This window comes from Hyla sarda, chromosome 4, assembly GCF_029499605.1.
Source record: "Hyla sarda isolate aHylSar1 chromosome 4, aHylSar1.hap1, whole genome shotgun sequence".
NCBI classification, from domain to species: domain Eukaryota; kingdom Metazoa; phylum Chordata; class Amphibia; order Anura; family Hylidae; genus Hyla; species Hyla sarda.
Window position 1 is genome coordinate 274,241,937 of NC_079192.1, and position 21,260 is coordinate 274,263,196.

Here is a 21,260-nt window from a genome sequence, read left to right on the forward strand (position 1 = left end):
ACAGGTGACTACGTAATCGCCGATCACAGAACCACCGTAGACTCAGTGAGGGATCAGGAAGCGGCACGAATTAGAAGGTTGGCTGTCGCTTGTTTTGGTGATAATGGCGGCTGCGGATCGCTATCCCCGCTCCTCCATCGAGGATGACTTCAACTACGGGAGCAATGTGGCTTCAGCCAGTATCCAGATCCGTATGGGTAAGAAGGCAGATCGTGATGTCACCATGGCTTCCTGTAAACCGGTGTCACCGTGTAGTGCACCGGGGCTGACATCACCTGAATCACCGAGAATGCATCCCATTCACCCACTAGAACAGTGTTTTCCAAACAGTGTCTCCAGCTGTTGCAAAACTACAACTCCCAGCATGAACAGACAGCCAAATCGGTCAGCACTAGGACTGTTCGTAAATGCGTGTTCTATATATATATATATATATATATATATATATATATATTAAGAGAAAATACAGTTATAGCAATAATAGCTCACTGTAGGGCAGTGTTTTCCAAACAGTGTGCCTACAGCTGTTGCAAAACTACAACTCCCAGCATGAACAGACAGCCAAATCGGTCAGCACTAGGACTGTTCGTAAATGCGTGTTCTATATATATTTTAAGAGAAAATACAGTTATAGCAATAATAGCTCACTGTAGGGCAGTGTTTTCCAAACAGTGTCTCCAGCTGTTGCAAAACTACAACTCCCAGCATGAACAGACAGCCAAATCGGTCAGCACTAGGACTGTTCGTAAATGCGTGTTCTATATATATATATATATATATATATATATATTAAGAGAAAATACAGTTATAGCAATAATAGCTCACTGTAGGGCAGTGTTTTCCAAACAGTGTGCCTACAGCTGTTGCAAAACTACAACTCCCAGCATGAACGGACAGCCAAATCGGTCAGCACTAGGACTGTTCGTAAATGCGTGTTCTATATATATTTTAAGAGAAAATACAGTTATAGCAATAATAGCTCACTGTAGGGCAGTGTTTTCCAAACAGTGTGCCTACAGCTGTTGCGAAACTACAACTTCCAGCATGAACAGACAGCCAAATCGGTCAGCACTAGGACTGTTCGTAAATGCGTGTTCTATATATATTTTAAGAGAAAATACAGTTATAGCAATAATAGCTCACTGTAGGGCAGTGTTTTCCAAACAGTGTGCCTACAGCTGTTGCAAAACTACAACTCCCAGCATGAACGGACAGCCAAATCGGTCAGCACTAGTACTGTTCGTAAATGCGTGTTCTATATATATTTTAAGAGAAAATACAGTTATAGCAATAATAGCTCACTGTAGGGCAGTGTTTTCCAAACAGTGTGCCTACAGCTGTTGCAAAACTACAACTCCCAGCATGAACAGACAGCCAAATCGGTCAGCACTAGGACTGTTCGTAAATGCGTGTTCTATATATATTTTAAGAGAAAATACAGTTATAGCAATAATAGCTCACTGTAGGGCAGTGTTTTCCAAACAGTGTGCCTACAGCTGTTGCAAAACTACAACTTCCAGCATGGCCGGACAGTCGTTGGCTGTCCAGCCATGCTGGGAGTTGTAGTTTTGCAACAAGCTGGAGGCCCACTGTTTGGAAAACACTGCTGTAGTGGATCAGTAATTCACAGTCAGGCCGGGTTCACACCACGTTTTTGCAATACAGTTCCCGAATCAGGTTTTTGATAAACGGATTTCTCAAAACTGGACTAAACTGTATCAAAACGTGTGTACAAGTTTTAACCGGTATACGGTTTGAAAAATGATGTCCGGCTGCATCCGTTTAAGCAAAAAAAGTACACATTTATAACGTTTCCCTCCGTTATGAATAAAGTTTCACTTGTTTGATTAAAATTCCAAGAAAAAAACTGCAAAGTCAAAAACCAGATGGTGCAAACCAAACGGAACCATATGCACATATGGTTTTCTACGGTTCCCATTGACTACCATGATTAAAAAAAAAAAAAGGGTTTAAAAAGGTTTTTCACCCAAACCAAAAACCGGGGTAGGCTACAGATTTGGGTAGAGGGAAAAAACAGACACGACCGGATGCATCGTTTGGTATATGTTTTTCAATAGAGAGTCACTGCATACGGTTTTCAGTACGGTTCTGAACGGTTTTCAAATTGAAAACGTATACGGAACTGTATTGCAAAAACGTAAAGCAATGCATAAAGAACCTGGCACACCGAACATGCGGTCCGCTCTGCCAGCATCATAGAGCAGGAGTTGCTGAGTGGATATAGTGGGGGAGATTTATCAAAACCTGTGTGGAGTAAGAGCGGTGCAGTTGCCCATAGCAACCAATCAGATTGCTTCTTTCATTTTTAAAGAGGCCTGTGAAAAATGAAAGAAGTGATCTGGATGCTATGGGCAACTGCACCGCTCTTACTCTGCACAAGTTTTGATAAATCTTCCTCATAGTTCTCTCTAAAAAGTTATAAACATACTATCCAATCTGCAGGCAGCATGCTATAGAGTAGGAAGAGTTTTATGGAAGACTATTCAGTATAACTTGTATTTTATAAACAGTAGGCTGCCCTACTCAGTGCTTGACAGCTATCTTAGGATGCCTTCTTATACATTAAGTTGGACCACCCACTGGACTACTTAGCCCAAAGTAAAAGGATATATTTTTTTTTGTACTCACCGTAAAATCTTTCTCGTGTCCTTTATTGGGGGCCACCTTACTGATGGGTATATGCTCTTGACACTAGGAAAAAAAAGTTGGCTCCTCCCTGGCAGGATATACCCACCCACTGGAAGTGAGGTAATCAGTTTTGGCACCAAGCAGTAGGAGAAGCCAACAAAGAAATATGTCCGAAGGACCCTAGAAAGGAATCCCGGAAAAAATAATCCAGAAAAAAGATGAAGAATGGGTGGATGCGGTGTCCCCCAATGAAGGCTGCGAGAAAGAGATTTTATGGTGAGTACAAAAAAAAAATCTACTTTTCTTGGTCGCTCTTCATTGGGGGACACCTATACTGATATACCAAAGCAGTCCCCTAGGGTGGGAAAAACCGACGAACAGCGAAAGGGGAATCAGTCCAGAGACTGAACCCACACGAACGTAAGGCCTGCGGACGAGATCCTGGCAGAGACAACCGAGGCTCAACTGAGCTTCCGGAAGAACCCCCATCCATGGAGATGGACTAGGACTCCAAGAAGAGACTGTCCTATGAAGAGACTCCAAGCCTAAGAAAAGGTCGGAAAATTTCCGCCCGGAGATTTCGAGTTCCGCCTGCGCCGATTGAATTAGTCAGCGCTAGGACCGCGCGGGCACTGCAGTCTCCTATAGACTGCTATGTGTTCCGCTAGGATTTCTGCCTGAAGAAAGAGCAACCCCTTTCTTCTGGCGGAAATTTTCTAGTGGATTTTTCGTCCGGAATTTGTGAAGCGGAAAATCCGAAGTGTGAATTTGTGAACGGAAATCCATTCACTACACTATGCATTATAGTAAGCAGAATTTCTGCCGGAAATTTCAAAGCAAAAAATTCCGGCGGAAATTCCGTAGTCTGAACCTAGCCTTAGGAACACAGAACCAGACAGGGGAGCAGCGTATGCCTGAGCAGAAGGCGAGTACAGGAGGTGAAGACTAGAAAAAACACTGGAAAGAAGAATGAAAGTTGGAGACTGGATCTGGAGAGGCCTGTTGTATAAAAGTGATGACTTGAACAGCTGCAGACCAAAACCCCTGTCCCAGGGGCCTGTCACGAGCACTTGGGAGGCGAAATAAGCTCAAGTAATCCGGAGAGAACCAAGAAAAAGGAAGAGAGCCAGGTACCCCACCTATATAGGTGGTCGCGATGAAAACCAGGCCCAGACCATGCCAAGCTCCCTGATCCCCTACTCCTGTGGAAAGGGGATATCAAATGTGCCAGGCACTATAGGAGCAGGGAAATGCCGCCCAAAAGCAAGGAGGCAAAGTACCGGGTGGACATAGTCCCCAGGAACCCTGCAACAACATATCGAGGAATGGAGGAGCTAATTTGTGTCCCCGGAGAGATTGGAAATCTGGACACTGATGCTGGGCAAAGATACAAAGACGTGACTACGAATGGAAGTAAAAAGTACACGCCCCCACAGTAACCAAAGTGTTGAGAGGAACACCCCAACATGGTGAAACCCTGGACCAGAAGGGCGTCAACAGAGCCATCCTGGTAGTTTTCTAAGGCAACAGGGCTGGCATCTGAACCATCCCATACAGGAGCCCAGGACAGATACCTGGAGGCATGGGGGGGGGGGGGACTGAACTGACTATCGCCCCATGCCAGAACAGAGGTGCTCAACTGTCAGAAACCTGTGGAAACAAGATCACAGGAAGGCCCAAGGCACAGCCCACCGGAAAAAAGCGGACGGCCACGTGGGAGAGGAGACCCGCTGCCCCAGAAGACAAACGGGCAGCAGGATAGAGTCTCCGGCCGATAGAGAGGAAAACGAGGCCAGGGCAGTGTGCCTGGCTGCGATATATGTGGGACCCGAAGAGAGAGGGGGGGCAGGTCCTCCGGACTGCCCCCTCCAGGAAGGTGCCTGAGGCCATGAGGGGTCTGGTCCAGCACAGCCATGTGTAATGGCGGCTGAGGAGCTGGGCACAATAGAGAAAGGGGACCCCCGGATGAACAAAAGGGAAGGAGGGAGAGGGGGAAGGGGGGTTGTAGTACATACTCACCCTGAAGTCTTTAACCAGCTTATGGCCACGCTGCATCATACCAGGCTAAGATAGCAGGGTGAGCAGGGGCAAGTGGGGGACCCGGACCCAGGGTACAACCTCCAGGCGCTGGCTGTTGGTGAGAAGGGGTTAACAGTACATACTGTCTGTGCCCTTTCATCGCATATGGGGGAACAGGTAGCACCATGCTCCTGAACCCCCACCTGAAAAGGAAACAAAAGGGAGTAAAGAACCTAACTAAACAGCCCTTACTAGAAAATAATAAAAAAGACCGGGTCTGAAGAGCACCAGACCTGTCTTGCCTCCTTCTGACACTAGCTAAGACTGATTACCTCACTGCAGGTAGGCGGGTATATCCTGCCAGGGGAGGAGCTGACTTTTTTCCCTAGTGTCAGTCCCTCCTAGTGGCAAGAGCATATACCCATCAGTATAGGTGTCTCCCAATAAAAAGTTATACTGAATCTTTTCCATTAGGGCATGGTCACAAGGCTTATTTCATGCTGCAGATGCGCCGACGACAGTCGCAGAGGGACTCTGTGTGTCAGTTCGTAGTGGTGGATTTTCTGCTGTAGAAATCTCCCGCTATGAGTGCGGCCCGTGTTACCCTGTCCTTAAACAATATTCAGTCTATCTGCTCAGATCCTCTCGCTCTATTAGCATGCTGTCAGTAGATTAGACTATTTTTTTTTTTTTAAGTGCATTTTGGGATGTAAACAGGCCTTTGTCAATGTCACCGAGCTCTTGGTGTATCTTTGGGTATCCTGTGTGACAGTATCTTTGTGAATGACTTGCTTCTCATTGCCTTCACCGCACTAATTATGTTTTTTAATTATTTATGATCTAGATTTCCTCCGGAAGGTCTACACTATACTGACACTGCAAGTTCTGTTGACCACCATCACAGCTGGAATATTCCTTTATTTTGATACTATCCGGACATTTGTCCATGAGAGGTGGGTTTGTTATGTTTGGTTAAAGTGAGTCCGTCATCAGATTATACTGCCTGTAGTATGGGGACAGCTCAGCACTCCTATTGGTGACAGCAGCACAAAAAATATTGGGGGGAAGAAAAAATTATCATTATGTTTATTATAGGTTTTAGTGCAAGATTTGTAATATTTTAATAGGTTTATGCAACCTTCACTACTTTGAAATAATTGGGTGGTTTTGGCTCGAAAAGATCAGTGCCTTCATGGTAAATGGCATACACCTAGAGCAGTGCTTCCCAACCAGGGTGCCTCCAGCTGTTGCAAAACTTCAACTCCCAGCATGCCCAGACAGCCTTCGGCTGTCCGGGCATGCAGGGAGTTGGTTTTGCAACAGCTGGAGGCACCCTGGTTGGGAAACACTGGCATAAAGCTAGTACAGATTTTTACATCCAGCAGGAATGAGCCCAGATGGTGAGCAGAGCCATATTTCCATTTACAAAAAGTAACAAAAATGTACTGCAGACAGTAGGACACAGATGAAATTCAGCCAGGGACCTTTTTTTCTTTTTACCGTATTTTTCGCCATATAAGACGCACCCAATTTTAAAGGGTGAAAATGTAGAAAAAAAAGATTCTGAACCTTCAACCTGCGGACCTCCAGATGTTGCAAAACTACAACTCCCAGCAAGCCCGGACAGCCACTGGCTGTCCGGGCTTGCCGGGAGTTGTAGTTTTGCAACATCTGGAGGTCCGCAGGTTGAAGACCACTGGTGTCCCCGCCGCTCCGGACCCGTCACCGCTGCCCTGGCTGACGCCACGTCCCCGGGGTGTCCCTGTTGCTCCGGAACGTCTCTGCTGCCGGGTATCCTCGCTCTCTGTCGCCGCCATCACGTCACTACGCACGCCGCTCCTATTGGATGACAGGACGGTGTGCGTGACGACGACGACTGAGAGCGCCGGCCATACAGGGGATCCCGACACGGAGCAGACACCGAGGAGGCAGGTAAGGTCCCTCCTGGTGTCCTGTAAGCTGTTCAGTACGCCGCGATTTCACTGCGGCGGTCCTGTACAGCCCGACTGAGCAGCCGGGTTAGTGTCACTTTCGCTTCAGACGCGGCGGTCAGCTTTGATCGCTGCGTCTGAAGGGTTAATACAGGGCATCACCTCGATCGGTGATGTCCTGTATTAGCCGCGGGTCCCGGCCATTGATGGCCGCAGGGACCGCCGCGATAGGACAGGATTTAATGTGTATTTGCCGTATAAGACGCACCAACTTTTCCCCCCCAGTTTTGGGGAAGAAAAAGTGCGTCTTATGCGGCGAAAAATACGTAAGCTGAAGGGTTAATATATCTTTTGTGGCAAATGAAATAACTGTTTCTTCGGAATAGAAAACTGGGTGTTGTACATTAATCTACCACACAAGATGGTACTGCCAAACCTTTTTGACTCATATTCTCTTTTTTTCCAGCCCTGTTTTGCTTATGATATCTGCCCTTGGGTCCTTGGGTACAATCATTGCCCTGACAGTTTACAGACATCAACATCCAGTGAACCTCTATCTGCTGTTTGGATTTGTAAGCCTCTATATTCATCTTGGCTATAATAAATCATCTGTGTAGTGTTTATTCCTTGTGAGTAGGTGCACATGGAGCATGTCTTTGTGTTAGTGAGCATCATTGAATATTCTAGTAGCCATGCTGGTTTTGTCTGGAGAGAGAGTATAATATATGCTCCATCCTTTAGGGCGCTTTCATACGGAATAATATTCACCTGTATAAATTCTGGGCAGATATTCTGTGTGTGACAGAATCAGTGTGTGCTAGGAGACTGCTCAGATATCCACCGTCTCCATAGACAGCAATGCATTTCCGAGAACATTTTGCTGAAAGAATGCATGCGTTTACCACTGTAAACAGTTTTCCACTGTGAAAATTCTGCAGTTTGCGCGGTGCAGCAAAATCCCATTGAGAATAATAGGAGGCTGCTGCATTGCAAATTTCTGAGAGGAAATTCGGTCAATGGGCCCTTAGCTTTACATGCAAAGTGAAAATAAAGTTACATACGTAGCCAGTAGAAATATGCAGGAGGCACTACCGATTCCCCACAAACGAGTATTCTTATACACCCGGATAACCGCTAAGCAAGGTGTAGATGCCAACCACAATAAATAGTCCAGCAGCGGTGCTAGGAAGTATGAATAACACAAACTTCAGTGTAGCATAACACAAGAAGACAGAGGCTATCCTGCACTCACCGCAAAATACTGGATTAAAGGCTCCTACATGGATTGGACCATTAGATCAGCTTTCAGAACCTCCATGGGCGCTCAGAGGCGACTGCCGGATTGCGGTTTCACGCATCTGCGCTTCTTCCGGCCTCCTTTAGAGGCTGGAAGAAGCGCAGATGCACAAATTCGACAGCAGTCGCCTCTGAGCGCCCACAGAGGTTCTGAGAGCTGATCCAGCGGTACCGTCCATGTAGGAACATCTAGTCCAGTATTTTGTGGTGCGTGCAGGATATCCTCTGTCTTCTTGTGTTATGCTATACTGAAAATAAAGTTAGTAAATTCAAATGGTTTTCTCTTAAACATATGGTCAACTAAAGCAAATACATCAACGTGGCACTATCACTGACATTGCCTGGAAAACAGCACAGAACCACAAACAATCTTCTATTGCAAAACTTGGGAACTTTAAATGTCAAGCCCAAGAAAAATCAAACCCGCTATTGTGTTACTAATCCTGCAAGGTAAAGTGAAAGCCATACATCTCAGTCTTCAGATGAGTGATGAGATTTTATTCTTAGTTTCAGGATGTGTTCTCATAAATCAAAAATAACTTATTTAGTATCGTACAGCCAGAAAGTTTAAAGAAATGATGACTGTCTTAGGAAAGCGTTATTTCCATATCCTTATGGAATATCTGCAGGATGGAACTCGCATCTATTTAATGGCCAGGACCCTGTCCTGTTTTTTGCTGTTTCTGTTACTCTTGTAACAGTTGTGGTAACAGTGCAGCACCGCATGCTACGTTGTTTTTCCGTAGCTCCCATTAGCGTCTGTAGGAGTGAGGAAACAGAAAAAAATGGTTCACTGTTATTTAACCCCTTAAAGGGGTACTCCGCTGCTCTGCTTCCGGAGCTCCGCACCCCAGGGTCCGGAAGTTTATTATTCCGAACGATGTGTGCGGGCTTCCGTGTTCAGGGCCGCCCCTCGTGATTTCACGAGGAGCGGCCCTGAACACGGAAGCCCGCACACAGCATTCGGAACAATAGACTTCCGGACGCTGGAAGCAGGGCAGCGGAGTACCCCTTTAATGATGCAGCGATTTTACATTTTTTGTGTTTTCATTTTTTCCTCCTCTACTTTTAAAATCCATAACTCTTAAAATTTTTCATAAATTTTCCATCTATAGGGCTTGTTGTTTGCGGGACTTTTTGTACTTTGTAATGATCACCACAAAATGTATGGTGAAGCAAAAAAAAAAAAAAAAAATTTGTGAGGCAAAATTGAACATTTTTTTTGGGGGGAATTGCGTTTCTACATAGTGCACTTTTCGGTAAAAATGACACAATGGCCGGCATTTATTATTGTACGTGTAAGTGAAGAATTTTTCTAAATAATTTTTTTGTGTGCTGGTAATGTGTAGGAGCACCAAATTTATTAAAGGGGTTCTCCTTTGGATAGGGGATAAGATGCCTAATCGCGGGAGTCCCGCTGCTGGGGACTCCCGGCATCTTGCACACGGCACCCCGTTTGTAATCAGTCCCCGGAGCGTGTTCGCTCCGGGTCTGATTACTGGTGACCACAGCTGTTATAGCTGTCACGCCCCCTCCCATAGACTTGCATTGAGGGGCGGAGCGTGAGGTCACACGGGGGCGGAGGCATGAGGTCACACGCTGCCGGCCCCGTGATCGACAGTAATCAGACTGATTTACAAACAGGGTGCCGTGTGCAAGATCACGGGGGTCACCGCGATCAGGCATCTTATCCCATATCCTTTGGATAGGGGATAAGATGTCTAAGCATCGGAGAACCCCTTTAAATAGTCACAGAGCAATGATAAATTTTGTACAGGTCACATTTTCCAAAATTTTTTTCTTCATGTACACCAAAAAGCTAAGCTAAGTCTGGGCTGATGCAGTTTTAGAGACTTTTCAGTGGCTTTGCGCCTTTTTTGTACCTTTTCACAAAAAGGCGCAGTTCATAAAACCCGTCCATATCATGTGTATTGCCAAAATCAGTGGATTGCAACTCAAAATCAGCAGAAATGATAAATGTCGGCCATTATCTTTATTCCGTAGGTCTATACGATTACAACAATACCCAATTAATATAGGCTTTGGGCCGCTGGGACCCCCCCTCCAAGATCTCCCTGAGGCAGGGGGCGTGGCGTGATGTCACGTCCCAATCCCAGAAACTCAGAGGTTTCCGAAACTGTAGACGCAGCTCCCGCATAGAATGCGGGTGCTGCAGGGAGATCAAACATCTTATCCCCTATCCAAAGGGGATATCCAAAGTGTTTTTGCCCGGTATACCCCTTTTAATACTGGGCTATTACAGAGCATTGGTCAGTGTTATCTGTGCTCTGCTGCTCTAGCCTGCTGAAGTAGACTAGAGGCACAAAGAGATCATCATCTGGCATAGAGGCAGGTAGGGACCCTCCGGCTGTCATGTAAGCTGATCAGGCCCGGGCGATTACCCCGCAATGGTCCCGATCAACCATAGCCACCAATCGGCAACGCCAAATTGCTGGCACAATCCCACTCTGTAGCTAACCCCCCCCCCCAAGACGTAGCCATATGTCCTGGGGAGGAAAGGGGTTAAAGAGGACCTGTGGCCAACCAACAAAATATGAGGTGTTACTTTCATTAAATAGCTCAAGGTGCACTGATCAGTATAATCCCACCAATCACCTGATCAACATCCGGTGAACCTCTCCCGTTTTTAAAGTTAACTTCACACCCATCTGACTGATTCCCTGAATTATACCTCAAAAAAATACAGGCAACCATTAACCCAAATCTAACACAACATCTCTGTGCAGTGTAGCCTAACTGGAAACTCCTAACAAAAACACTTGTCAAAGTGACTGATTCAAAAGCTTTATTGCTATATTTTAGTTTCCATTGTGTGTCTGTGCCACAAATCCAAGGCATACGCTGGGTTTCTGCTGCAGATTTATCTTTTCTGTTTCTCTTCACATACTTTTCCTTTGTGGCCTAACCATATTTAGTACCTATGAATTTATTGCTGTCCTCTTATTTTGCAGACCATCTTAGAAGCAGTAACAGTTGGTATTTCAGGTAACTAGATTTCCTCTCTTAATAACATTGGCGGTGGCTATACATTATTTGTTTTTATGACATATCCAATAATTTTGTCCTATTTTATCTTTAGTGACATTCTATGACGTGGCTGTGGTTCTTCAGGCTTTTATTCTTACAACCGCTGTCTTCCTTGGTCTCACTGCATTTACATTCCAGTCAAAGAGAGACTTTAGCAAGCTTGGAGCTGGGTATGTTTGTTTTCCTACACTACATGGATTTGGGAGTGACCATGTACACAAACCTAGTGTTGTGGTTTAGGCTAGAATATAGTTTTTGTTAGTTGTAGCCCTGATAATCTGGTGCTTAGCTTTCTTGAATTCCTTATAATCTAACATTAGTTTCAGCGTCAGATTTGGAGAAACTGCCTAATTTTCTTGCTCATTGTATCAAATGTTGTGTCAATGCTTAAAGGCGATATCTCATAAAAAAAAAAAAAAAAAAATAAGCCATTTTGCCCTGGTGCCCAGAATATGAAATAACATTGGGGACTCACTTGCCGCCATTCCCTCGGCTCCAGTTCTCCGATGGTATCTTCTTCCATGTTGGCCGTGGTCAGCGTGTCACACTGAGGCTTAGCTAATCGCCGGCCACAACGATGTCCCACCTTGGGCGGTGATAAGCTGAGTGGCAATGTTATGCAATGTTATGACCCCAGGATTTGTCGCCTATCACTGGCCGAGACGGGACATTGATGCGGCCAGAAATTAGTTGCGCCTAATTGTGACACACTGACCACGGCCAACACGAAAGAATACTGCAGCAGAGAACATCGAGGGAGCGTCGGCATGTGAGTCCCCTTTGTTATTTTATATTCTGGGTGCCCGGCCATAATGGCTTTAATATTTTTCTATAGGAGATATATTTAAAGCATGTTCCATAGGTTTGCCACTGATTCCTGCTAAAAAAAAAATGAACACATGAGAAGGTGCCGGTTGAAGGGCACCCCCTTTTTTTTCCCCTACATGGAAAGCTCTTGTCCACCTGCTGTGCAGGAAACCTCAACATAGTCACATTCTGTGCTAAGTGGGTAGATGGGAGCTATGAAGCAGTGAGCTTTTTACAACTATCCTGAATAAACTGTTTGCAATTTATTGTTGCAGGCTGTTTGCTGGCTTGTGGATCTTGATCATTGCTGGATTTCTAAGGGTAAGTAAAGGAGTCATAAAACCATCTACCGTATTTATTGGCATATAACACGCACTGGCGTATAACACGCACCCCCATTTTAACAGGGAAATTAAAAAATAAAATGTAAAATAAATGACTTGGACTAAATGCCACATCATCCCCCCCCAACTTCGTTTTCTTCTGCACCTCGGTTTGGTCCCGTCCCCTCCAGTGCCACATCATTCCTTCCTTTTTATCAGTCACTGTGCCACATTTACCCCTTTCATTGCCTCCCTCCCCCCCCCCATGTCTCATCATCCCCCCCCCATGTCTCATCATTTCCCCCTGTCATAGACCACCACTAGTCATACAGACATTAAGCATTTAGTGCCTCCCCCGCCATCATTTCCCCCTGTCTCATCATCCCCCCACCCTGTCTCATCATCCCCCCCCAACCTGTCTCATCATGCCCCCATCATTCCCCCCCCCCTCATAATTTCCCCCTGTCTCATTATCCCCCCATCATGTTCGTCCTTCAGTGGTCTTCAACCTGTGGACCTCCAGATGTTGCAAAACTACAACTCCCAGCATGCCCGGACAGCTAACGGCTGTCCGGGCATGCTGGGAGTTGCAGTTTTGCAACATTTGGAGCTCCGAAGGTTGAAGACCACTGTATGCTATTCTTCCCCTCCATCATTCCCCCTTTTCCCTGCTTTTCATCGTTTTTTTTTTTTTTTTTTCCTTACCTGGCTGCGCTTTGGCTGTCTTGTGGGCTGCGGTCAGTGAAGCAGATGAGTGACGTCATCTCCCGACTTCTCTGCGCGGCATCAGGGATGTCACTTTTCTGCGGTGACTACAGGAAATGAAAAGTGACGTCACTGATGCCGCGCAGAGAAGCCGGCAGAGGACGTCACTCATCTGCTTCACTGACGGCAGCCTGCAAGACCCTTCCCCCCCCCCCCCCCCCGCCTGACCTGACCTGCCGAAGTGCAGCCAGGTAAGGGAAAAAAAAACAAAAAACTATGAAAAGCAGGGAAAGGGGGGAGGTAGGGAAAATAAAGTAAAACTGTCACTTGTTTTCTCCCGCACTATCCACAGGTACTGGTGGATAGTGCGGGAGACGCTGATTAAAAGGTAGGGCAGATCCAGACAAGGTAGGGCTCATTTTAATCAGCGTCTCCTGCACACAGTACCTGTGGATAGTGCGGGAGAAAACAAGTGACAGTTTTACAGAGCGAGGTGGAGACGCCGCTGGTCACTGATTTAAAGTGGCTGCAGCCGTGCTTTAAATCAGTGAACAGAAGATTTATCGGCGTATAACACGCAGGCAGGCTTTTTGCCTTAAATTTAAGTTTTAAAAGTGCGTGTTATATGCCGATAAATACGGTATATAAAACTCTCCATGTGTCCTAAATCCTTCAGTACAGGATGTTACAGGACTGCACATAATGTCATAGCTGTCTCCATTCCTTCCTTCCTCTGGAGGGTGAGTGTTATAAATGCTAGAAAAAATTGTATTGGCTAAAGAAAGGGAGTAGATACAACCCTGTCTTACACATTGTAACATATCTATTCAAGCAGTTGTATGTGAGAGGAACAGAATCATGTCAACTATAGTCTTTTCTTGGTAATTTCACTGAACAAAAACAATTGTGCTGCACAGAGCTGGGCCGAATAATGAGTATGTTAAAGGGGTACTCCGCTGCCCTGCTTCGGTAGCTCCGCTCCCCAGCATCCAGAAGTTTCTTGTTCGAAATGCTGCGTGAGGGCTTCCGTGTTCAGGACCATCCCTCATGACGTCACGCCCGCCCCCTCAACGAAAGTCTATGGGAAGGGGCGCGACGGCCGTCGCGCCCCCTTCCCATAGACTTTCGTTGAGGGGGCGGGCGTGACATCACGAGGGGCGGCCCTGAACACGGAAGCCCTCACGCAGCGTTCCAAATAAGAAACTTCCGGACTCTGGGGAGCGGAGCTTCCGAAGCAGGGCTGCGGAGTACCCCTTTAAGTATCTGCAGGTACAGCTAAGCTATAAGGATGCAAAAGTCATCACAGGCCCTGGTGCACAAAAGCCCCACTACCAGAGTTACAGCGTTACAAAGCTCATAAGATTGAAGAAAAAAAAGGCAGATGCCAATCTCTCCAGACAAGCGGAAACATTTCTTGCTGATTCCAAATAAGATATCAGAATAAATCCCTGGAACAATATCTCACCTCCAGAAATCTATTTACCATAACTAGTAATATTAGAAAGGTATCCAGGCCCCTGTTAAACATGTTTACTAAGTCAGCCATCACATCATCATGCGGCAGAGAGTTCCATAGTCTCACTGCTCTTACAGTAAAGAATCTCTGTCTGTGATGATAATGAAACCTTCTTTCCACTAGACATAGAGGATGCCCCCTTGTTGTGGTTACCGACCTAGGTATAAAAAGATCCCTAGAAAGATCAGCTATGTCCTTCTTATATACAGGAGCCCAAAATTAAGCACAATGGGGGAGATTTATCAAAACCTCTCCAAAGGAAAATTTGCTGAGTTGCCCATAGCAACCAATCAGAATTCTTCTTTAATTTTTGAAAAGGCATTTGAAAAATAAGAGAAGCGATCTGATTGGTTGCTATGGGCAACTCAGCAACTTTTCCTCTGGACAGGGTTTGCTAAATCTCCCCCAGAATTCCAACTGCGGTCTTACTAGTGATTTGTATAGAGACAAAACTATGTTCCTGTCACAAGCCTCTATGCCTCTCTTGATACATCCCTACTGCACATGTGCCGCTTCCTGTGTACACTCGGAAGCGGCCTCAGCGCAGTGGAGTCCTGTACAGAGCGGGGAGGAGAGGGAGAGGCAGAGGGAGGGGATGAATATTCATAAGCCGGGCGGTGCTGCTGACGAGTGGCGCTGACGTCATAGTGCCAGATGAAGCCTTGTAACCCCGCCCGTGCCAGTTAGAACATTTGCATATCAACAATAATGAAGATAACAGGCGAACGGCGGGACGGATCCGGGCATGGTAGCCAGCATATTGATCAGCGTCCCCCGCACTACCAACCAGTACCTCTGGTTAGTGTGGGGGGGGGGGGGGAGTTTAGAGACAGTTTTCAGTTGTCCACAAGTACTACCAATCCTTTTCAATGGTAGATTTACCCAGTGTTTTACAATCTAAGCACATAGTTATGTATCTTGTTACCTCAAACCAAGTGCATAACCATACGTTGTCCATGTTAAACTCAAAGGGATTCTCCACTGGAAAAAAAAATGTTTTAAATCAACTGGTTTCTATTTAAAAATATTAATCCTTCCAGCACTTATCAGCTGTGTATGCTCCACAGGAAGTAATTTTCTTTTTGAATTTCATATGTCTGACCACAGTGCTCTCTGCTGACACCTCTGTCCATTTTAGGAACTGTCCAGAGTAGGAGCAAATCCCCATAGCAAACCTCTCCTGCTGTTTAACAAATCAGTTTAACTTTCTGGCAGCAGTTGATTTACAATTTTTTTTTCCAGTGGAGTACCCCTTTAATTTGCCATGTATGTGCTCAAACCTTCAGCTTCCCCAGATCCCTCTGTGATATTATGTTATCATCCTCTGTGGTGATCACCTTACCCAGTTTAGTGTCATCTGCAAATGTAGAAATTCTACTAAGTAATCACTCTACAAGGTCATTAACCCCTTAAATGGGTACTCTGCCCCTAGACATCTTATCCCCTATCCAAAGGATAGGGGATAAGATGTCGGATCGCCGCGGTCCCGCTGCTGGGGACCCCCGGGATTGCCGCTGCGGCACCCCGCTGTCATTACTGCACAGAGCGAGTTCGCTCTGCACGTAATGACGGGCAGTACAGGGGCCGGAGCATCGTTACGTCACGCCCCCGCCCCTCGTGACGTCACGGCCCGCCCCCTCAATACGAGTCTATGGGACGGGGGCGTGGTTGTCGTCACGCCCCTGCCATAGACTTGTATTAAGGGGGCGGGCTGTGATGTCACGAGGGGCGGAGCCATGACGTCACGCTGCTCCGTCCCCTGTATCGCCCATCATTACGCACAGAGCGAACTCGCTTTGTGCAATAATGACAGTGGGGTGCCGCAGCGGCAATCCCGGGGGTCCTCAGCAGCGGGACTGCGGCGATCTGACATCTTATCCCCTATCCTTTGGGCGGAGGGGCGGAGTACCCCTTTAAGGACCAGGTTTTTTTTTTCCGTTTTTGCACTTAAATTTTTCCTCCTTGCCTTTAAAAAATTATAACTCTTTAAATTTTGCACTTAAAAATCCATATGATGGCTTATTTTTTGCACCACCAATTCTACTTTGTAATGACATCAGTCATTTTACCCAAAAATCTACGGCGAAACGGAAAAAAACACCATTTTGTAATTTTGGGGCTTCCATTTCTACACAGTACATTTTTCGGTAAAAATGACACCTTCTCTTTATTCTGTAGGTCCATATGATTAAAATGATACCCTACTTATATAGGTTTGATTTTGTTGCACTTCTGGAAAAAATCATAACTACATGCAGGAAAATTTATACGTTTAATATTGTAATCTTCTGACGCCTATAACTTTTTAATTTTTTTGCGTTCGGGGCGGTATGAGGGCTCATTTTTTGCGCCATGATCTGAAGTTTTTAGTGGTACCATTTTTTGTATAGATCAATTTTTAATTCATTTTTTCATTATATAAAAAGTGACCAAAAATACGCTATTTTGGAATATTTTTGCGCCTACGCCGTTGACCATACGGTTTAATTAACTATATATTTTTATAATTCGGACATTTCCGCACGCGGCGATACCACATATTTATTTTTATTTACACAGTTTTTTTTTTTTGTTTGTTTTTTTAAATGGGAAAAGGGGGGTGATTCAAACTTTTATTAGGAAAGTGGTTAAATGATCTTTATTAACTTTTTTTTCCACTTTTTTTTTTTTGCAGTGTTATAGGTCCCATAGGGGACTATAACGCTGCACACACTGATCTTTTACATTGATCAATGGTTTCTCATAAGAAACCATTGATTAATGATTCTGCCGCTTGACTGGTCATGCCTGTATCTCAGGCACTGAGCAGTCATTCAGCGATCGGATACCAGGAGGCAGGTAAGGGGTCCCTCCTCGTGTCCTACAGCTGTTCGGGACGCCGCAATTTCACTGCGGCGGTCCCGAACTGCCCCCTGAGCTAGCCGGGGGTAGTTTAGTTTCACTTTAACCCTTTAGATGCGAAGTTGATCGACACGTCTAAAGGGGTACTCCAGCCCTGAGACATCTTATCCCCTATCCAAAAGATAGGGGATAAGATGACTCCCCGTGGGGGTCCCGACGCTGGGGACCCCCACAATCTTGTATACGCCACCACTCCTCTGGGCTCTCTCCTGTCTGATAGCACTCCTCTGTGCTCTCTCCTGTCTGATAGCACTCCTCTGTGCTCTCTCCTGTCTGATAGGACTCCTCTGTGCTCTCTCCTGTCTGTTAGGTCTCATCTGTGGTCTTTCCTGTCCTATCAGATACAGACAGAGGAGTGCTCGCCCACCCTCACTTACTGGACTTTGTCCATGCCTGTGCTTCACCTTGGACAAAGCTATGATTTCTATAAAAAGGAAATAAAATTTTCTTATGAAGTATATTAGAAACGTTAATGTTTTGCCAAGATGTACAACATATAAAAAGTTTTTGTATCTGACAGTTCCCATTTAAACTCTTAACAAACAAAAAAAAGTTTAGAATGGTCTAAGGAGAAATAATAGCTGGAACAGAATCTATATTTTGTGACATTACCTTCTACTGATAAGTGTTATTCTAAAAAAATAAAAAACTGCTGGTATTTGCTCATTCTCATTTATGGCATATCAACAGGAAACAAACCTGCATCCCTAACAACTATGTCACAAATGCCTGATAGGAATAATTCTCTAATAACTAGATATCTTCTGCAGATCATTGTGTGAAGGATATTAACACATCTCTGATTTTTTTTTCTTTGCAGTTTTTCTTTTATAGTGAGACTATTGAAATAGTTATGGCTGCTGGTGGTGCATTGCTATTCTGTGGATTCATCATTTATGATACACATCTGCTGATGCACAAACTCTCTCCTGAGGAGCACATCTTGGCTGCTATCAACCTCTATCTTGACATCATCAATCTCTTCTTACATCTGCTTCGCCTACTAGAGGCAATTAATAAGAAATAAGCCACAGTATTGTGTAATAAAGTCTTGACCAGTGGTGTTGTTGTTTTGTTCCACAGAAGTATTTCTTTGCACAATTTCAAGTGTTGACATGTCAAATGTTTTGATCGGTAGGGGTCTGGATGCTGAGACCCCCACCGACCGTTAAAATAAACTGGGAGAAGCGCTGAGCTGTGTTTTGCTTGTCCCTGCTGCCTCCTCACTTCATGACACAGACTTTGCAGAAAGTTTATGGGCCTGTCTCTTGCGACGAGGAGAGAGAAGCAGAGGGATGTACTCAGCTGAGTGCTTCACCTGTTTGTTTTAGTGATGGGGGGTGGTCTCCGCACCTAGACCCAGGACATCTCAGTGACATGTCAAAAAGTTTTTAAGTTGTTTACTTTTGTTGTCTTTCTCTTTACTTTGTTGTTTAAGATCTTTACAAATTTTATGGGCAACGTTGCACACCTTTTTCTAAATTAGAATTGCATGTATTAAAGGAGTAGTCCAGTGGTGACCCAGTGGTGAACAACTTATCCCCTATCCTAAGGATAGGGGATAAGTTTGAGATCACGGGGGGTCCGACCGCTGGGGCCCCTGCGATCTCCTGTACGGAGCCCCGACAGCCCGCGGGAAGGGGGCGTGTCGACCTCCGCACGAAGCAGCGGCCGACACGCCCCCTCAATACAACTTTATGGCAGAGCCGAAGCGCTGCCTTCGGCAATCTCCGGCTCTGCCATAGAGATGTATTGAGGGGGCGTGTCAGCCGCTGCTTCGTGCGGGTGTCAACACCCGCTATCTGGCCGGAGAGCCTGGCCCCCGTACAGAGAGATCGCAGGGGGCCCCAGCGGTCGGACCCCCTGCAATCTCAAACTTATCCCCTATCCTTAGGATAGGGGATCAGTTTTTCACCACTGGACTACCCCTTTAAATAAAATGTTTTTAAATTAGATTTATTTTATTATTTTTTTAAATGTGGACCATTTGTTGCAGATGGCATATCTTACAATATAATACGAGCTGCTGAATGCTGTCTAGTGCTCATTTTATGAGACCAACTCGTTGACAGCTCAGTATGCAGTCCCTCTGTCTGCTCTCCTGAACGTAAGGTCTTTTTACAATAACGTAGAAACGAAGGCAATCAGGCACTGCTGCACTTCGCTAGCCAAAGGGTTAAACTCCCTACACACTGGATACACAGAAGGAACCTCCTTGAGGGTGCAGACCAGGTTTGGATAAACAGTATAACTTCAATGCAAAAGAGCAATAAGTCACACTCACCCGATTGTAGTGAAGTTCAGATTCAATGCTTTATTCTAAACATGCGTGCAGATGTACAGTAAAGCACGTGGGGAGGGAGACCCTCTCAAACACTGGGGTATACCACAGAAGGCTACTAGTTTCACATCATGGAGACGCTTCGAAGAAGCGTCTCCATGATGTGAAACTAGTAGCCTTCTGTGGTATACTACCTTCTGAAGAAGCGTCTCCATGATGTGAAACTAGTAGCCTTCTGTGGTATACCCCTGTGTCTGAGAGTGTCTCCTCTCTTTCACCACGTGATTTTTACTGTACATCTGCACGCATGTTTTGAATAAAGCATTGAATCTGAACTTCACTACAATCGGGTGAGTGCGACTTATTGCTCTTTTGCATTGAAGGCCTTTTTACACTGGCCGATTATTCGGCAAATGATTGTTCCAAGAATGTGTATAAAATGGTCAGAGATCAGCCGATTCCTCGGCTGATCGAATCTTTTATGTGGCCTTGTAAAGTATCGTTGCCGGCTGCACATCACCATGTGTAAACAGCAGATGTGCAGCGATCAGTGATGAATTTAATGGGCCACAGAAACAATACAACAATCGTTCCTACAACCCAACCGTGTGATTGATCAAGCCATGTGAATGCTCTGTAGACAAGTGCAAATCAGTAAGATCGGCGCTTGTTGTCAGCCCGTGTAAAAGGGCCCTTATTCTAGGCTGGCATCTTTATAGTCCAAGTATAAAGATAGTTGCTGGATAGCAGAGATGACGGATAAAATTCAGGATAGTAGAGAGAGGGACTGCAGACTGAGCAGAATACTGTCTAATAAAATGAATAAATGGTCTGCAATTTTTAAAGAAAACCAATTGTTAGTATGATTTACTTAATGAAATCCATTCAATAAAAAATGTCTGCAACAGTGTTCATAGCGGTCTGTAATTCTATAACGAAATGAAAAGGATAATATATATTTTTCCAGCAACTTGTATGTCTATATGATTTATTCTTGTTTACAATTATTACATTAAAAGATTCGGTCTAATGTGATATTGTTTTTTTACTTATTTTAATTTGTATTTTAAAGGGGTACTCCCGTGGAAAACTTTATTTTTTTATTTTTTTTTAAATCAACTGGTGCCAGAAAGTTAAACAGATTTGTAAATCACTTCTATTAAAAAAAATCTTAATCCTGCCAGTACTTTTGAAAAAGAAATGCCTTTCCTCTGATGTCATGACCACAGTGCTCTCTGCTGTCCATTTTAGGAACTGTCCAGGGCAGCATATGTTTGCTATGGGGATTTTCTCCAGCTCTGGACAGTTCCTAAAATGGACAGCAGAGGTCAGCAGAGAGCACTGTGGTCATGACATCGGAGGAAATGCATTTCTTTTTTGGATTTCTCTTTAGTATACAGCCCCTAAAAAGTACTGGAAGGATTAAGATTTTTTTAAAGAAGTGATTTACAAATCTGTTTAACTTTCTGGCACCAGTTGATTAAAAAAAAAAAAATTAATAAAAAGTTTCCATGGGAGTACCCCTTAAGGACGCAGGACATAAATGTACGTCCTGGTGAGGTGGTACTTAACGCACCAGGACGTACATTTACGTCCTAAGCATAACCGCGGGCATCGGAGCGATGCCCGTGTCATGCGCAGCTGATCCCGGCTGCTGATCGCAGCCAGGGACCCGCCGGCAATGGCCGACGCCCGCGATCTAGCGGGCGTCCGCCATTAACCCCTCAGGTGCCGGGATCAATACAGATCCCGGCATCTGCGGCAGTTCGTGATTTAAATGAACG

At 45.2% G+C, this 21,260-nt stretch overlaps 1 protein-coding gene across 2 annotated transcripts; it reads left to right on the forward strand.

Annotated features, from left to right (window-relative positions):
- Positions 1-10: 10 nt before the first annotated feature.
- TMBIM4 (transmembrane BAX inhibitor motif containing 4) lies at positions 11-20,511 on the forward strand. Of its 2 annotated transcripts, none has more exons than XM_056574272.1 (7): positions 11-197; positions 5,513-5,621; positions 7,066-7,171; positions 10,868-10,901; positions 10,996-11,113; positions 12,026-12,071; positions 18,016-20,511. In XM_056574272.1, the coding sequence occupies exons 1-7, from the start codon at positions 104-106 to the stop codon at positions 18,220-18,222; spliced, it is 714 nt and encodes a 237-aa protein (XP_056430247.1). In that variant the 5' UTR covers positions 11-103; the 3' UTR covers positions 18,223-20,511. The 2 variants fall into 2 exon arrangements, with proteins under 2 accessions (XP_056430247.1, XP_056430248.1); XM_056574273.1 differs by lacking the exon at positions 11-197 and adding an exon at positions 2,776-2,925.
- Positions 20,512-21,260: the final 749 nt, after the last annotated feature.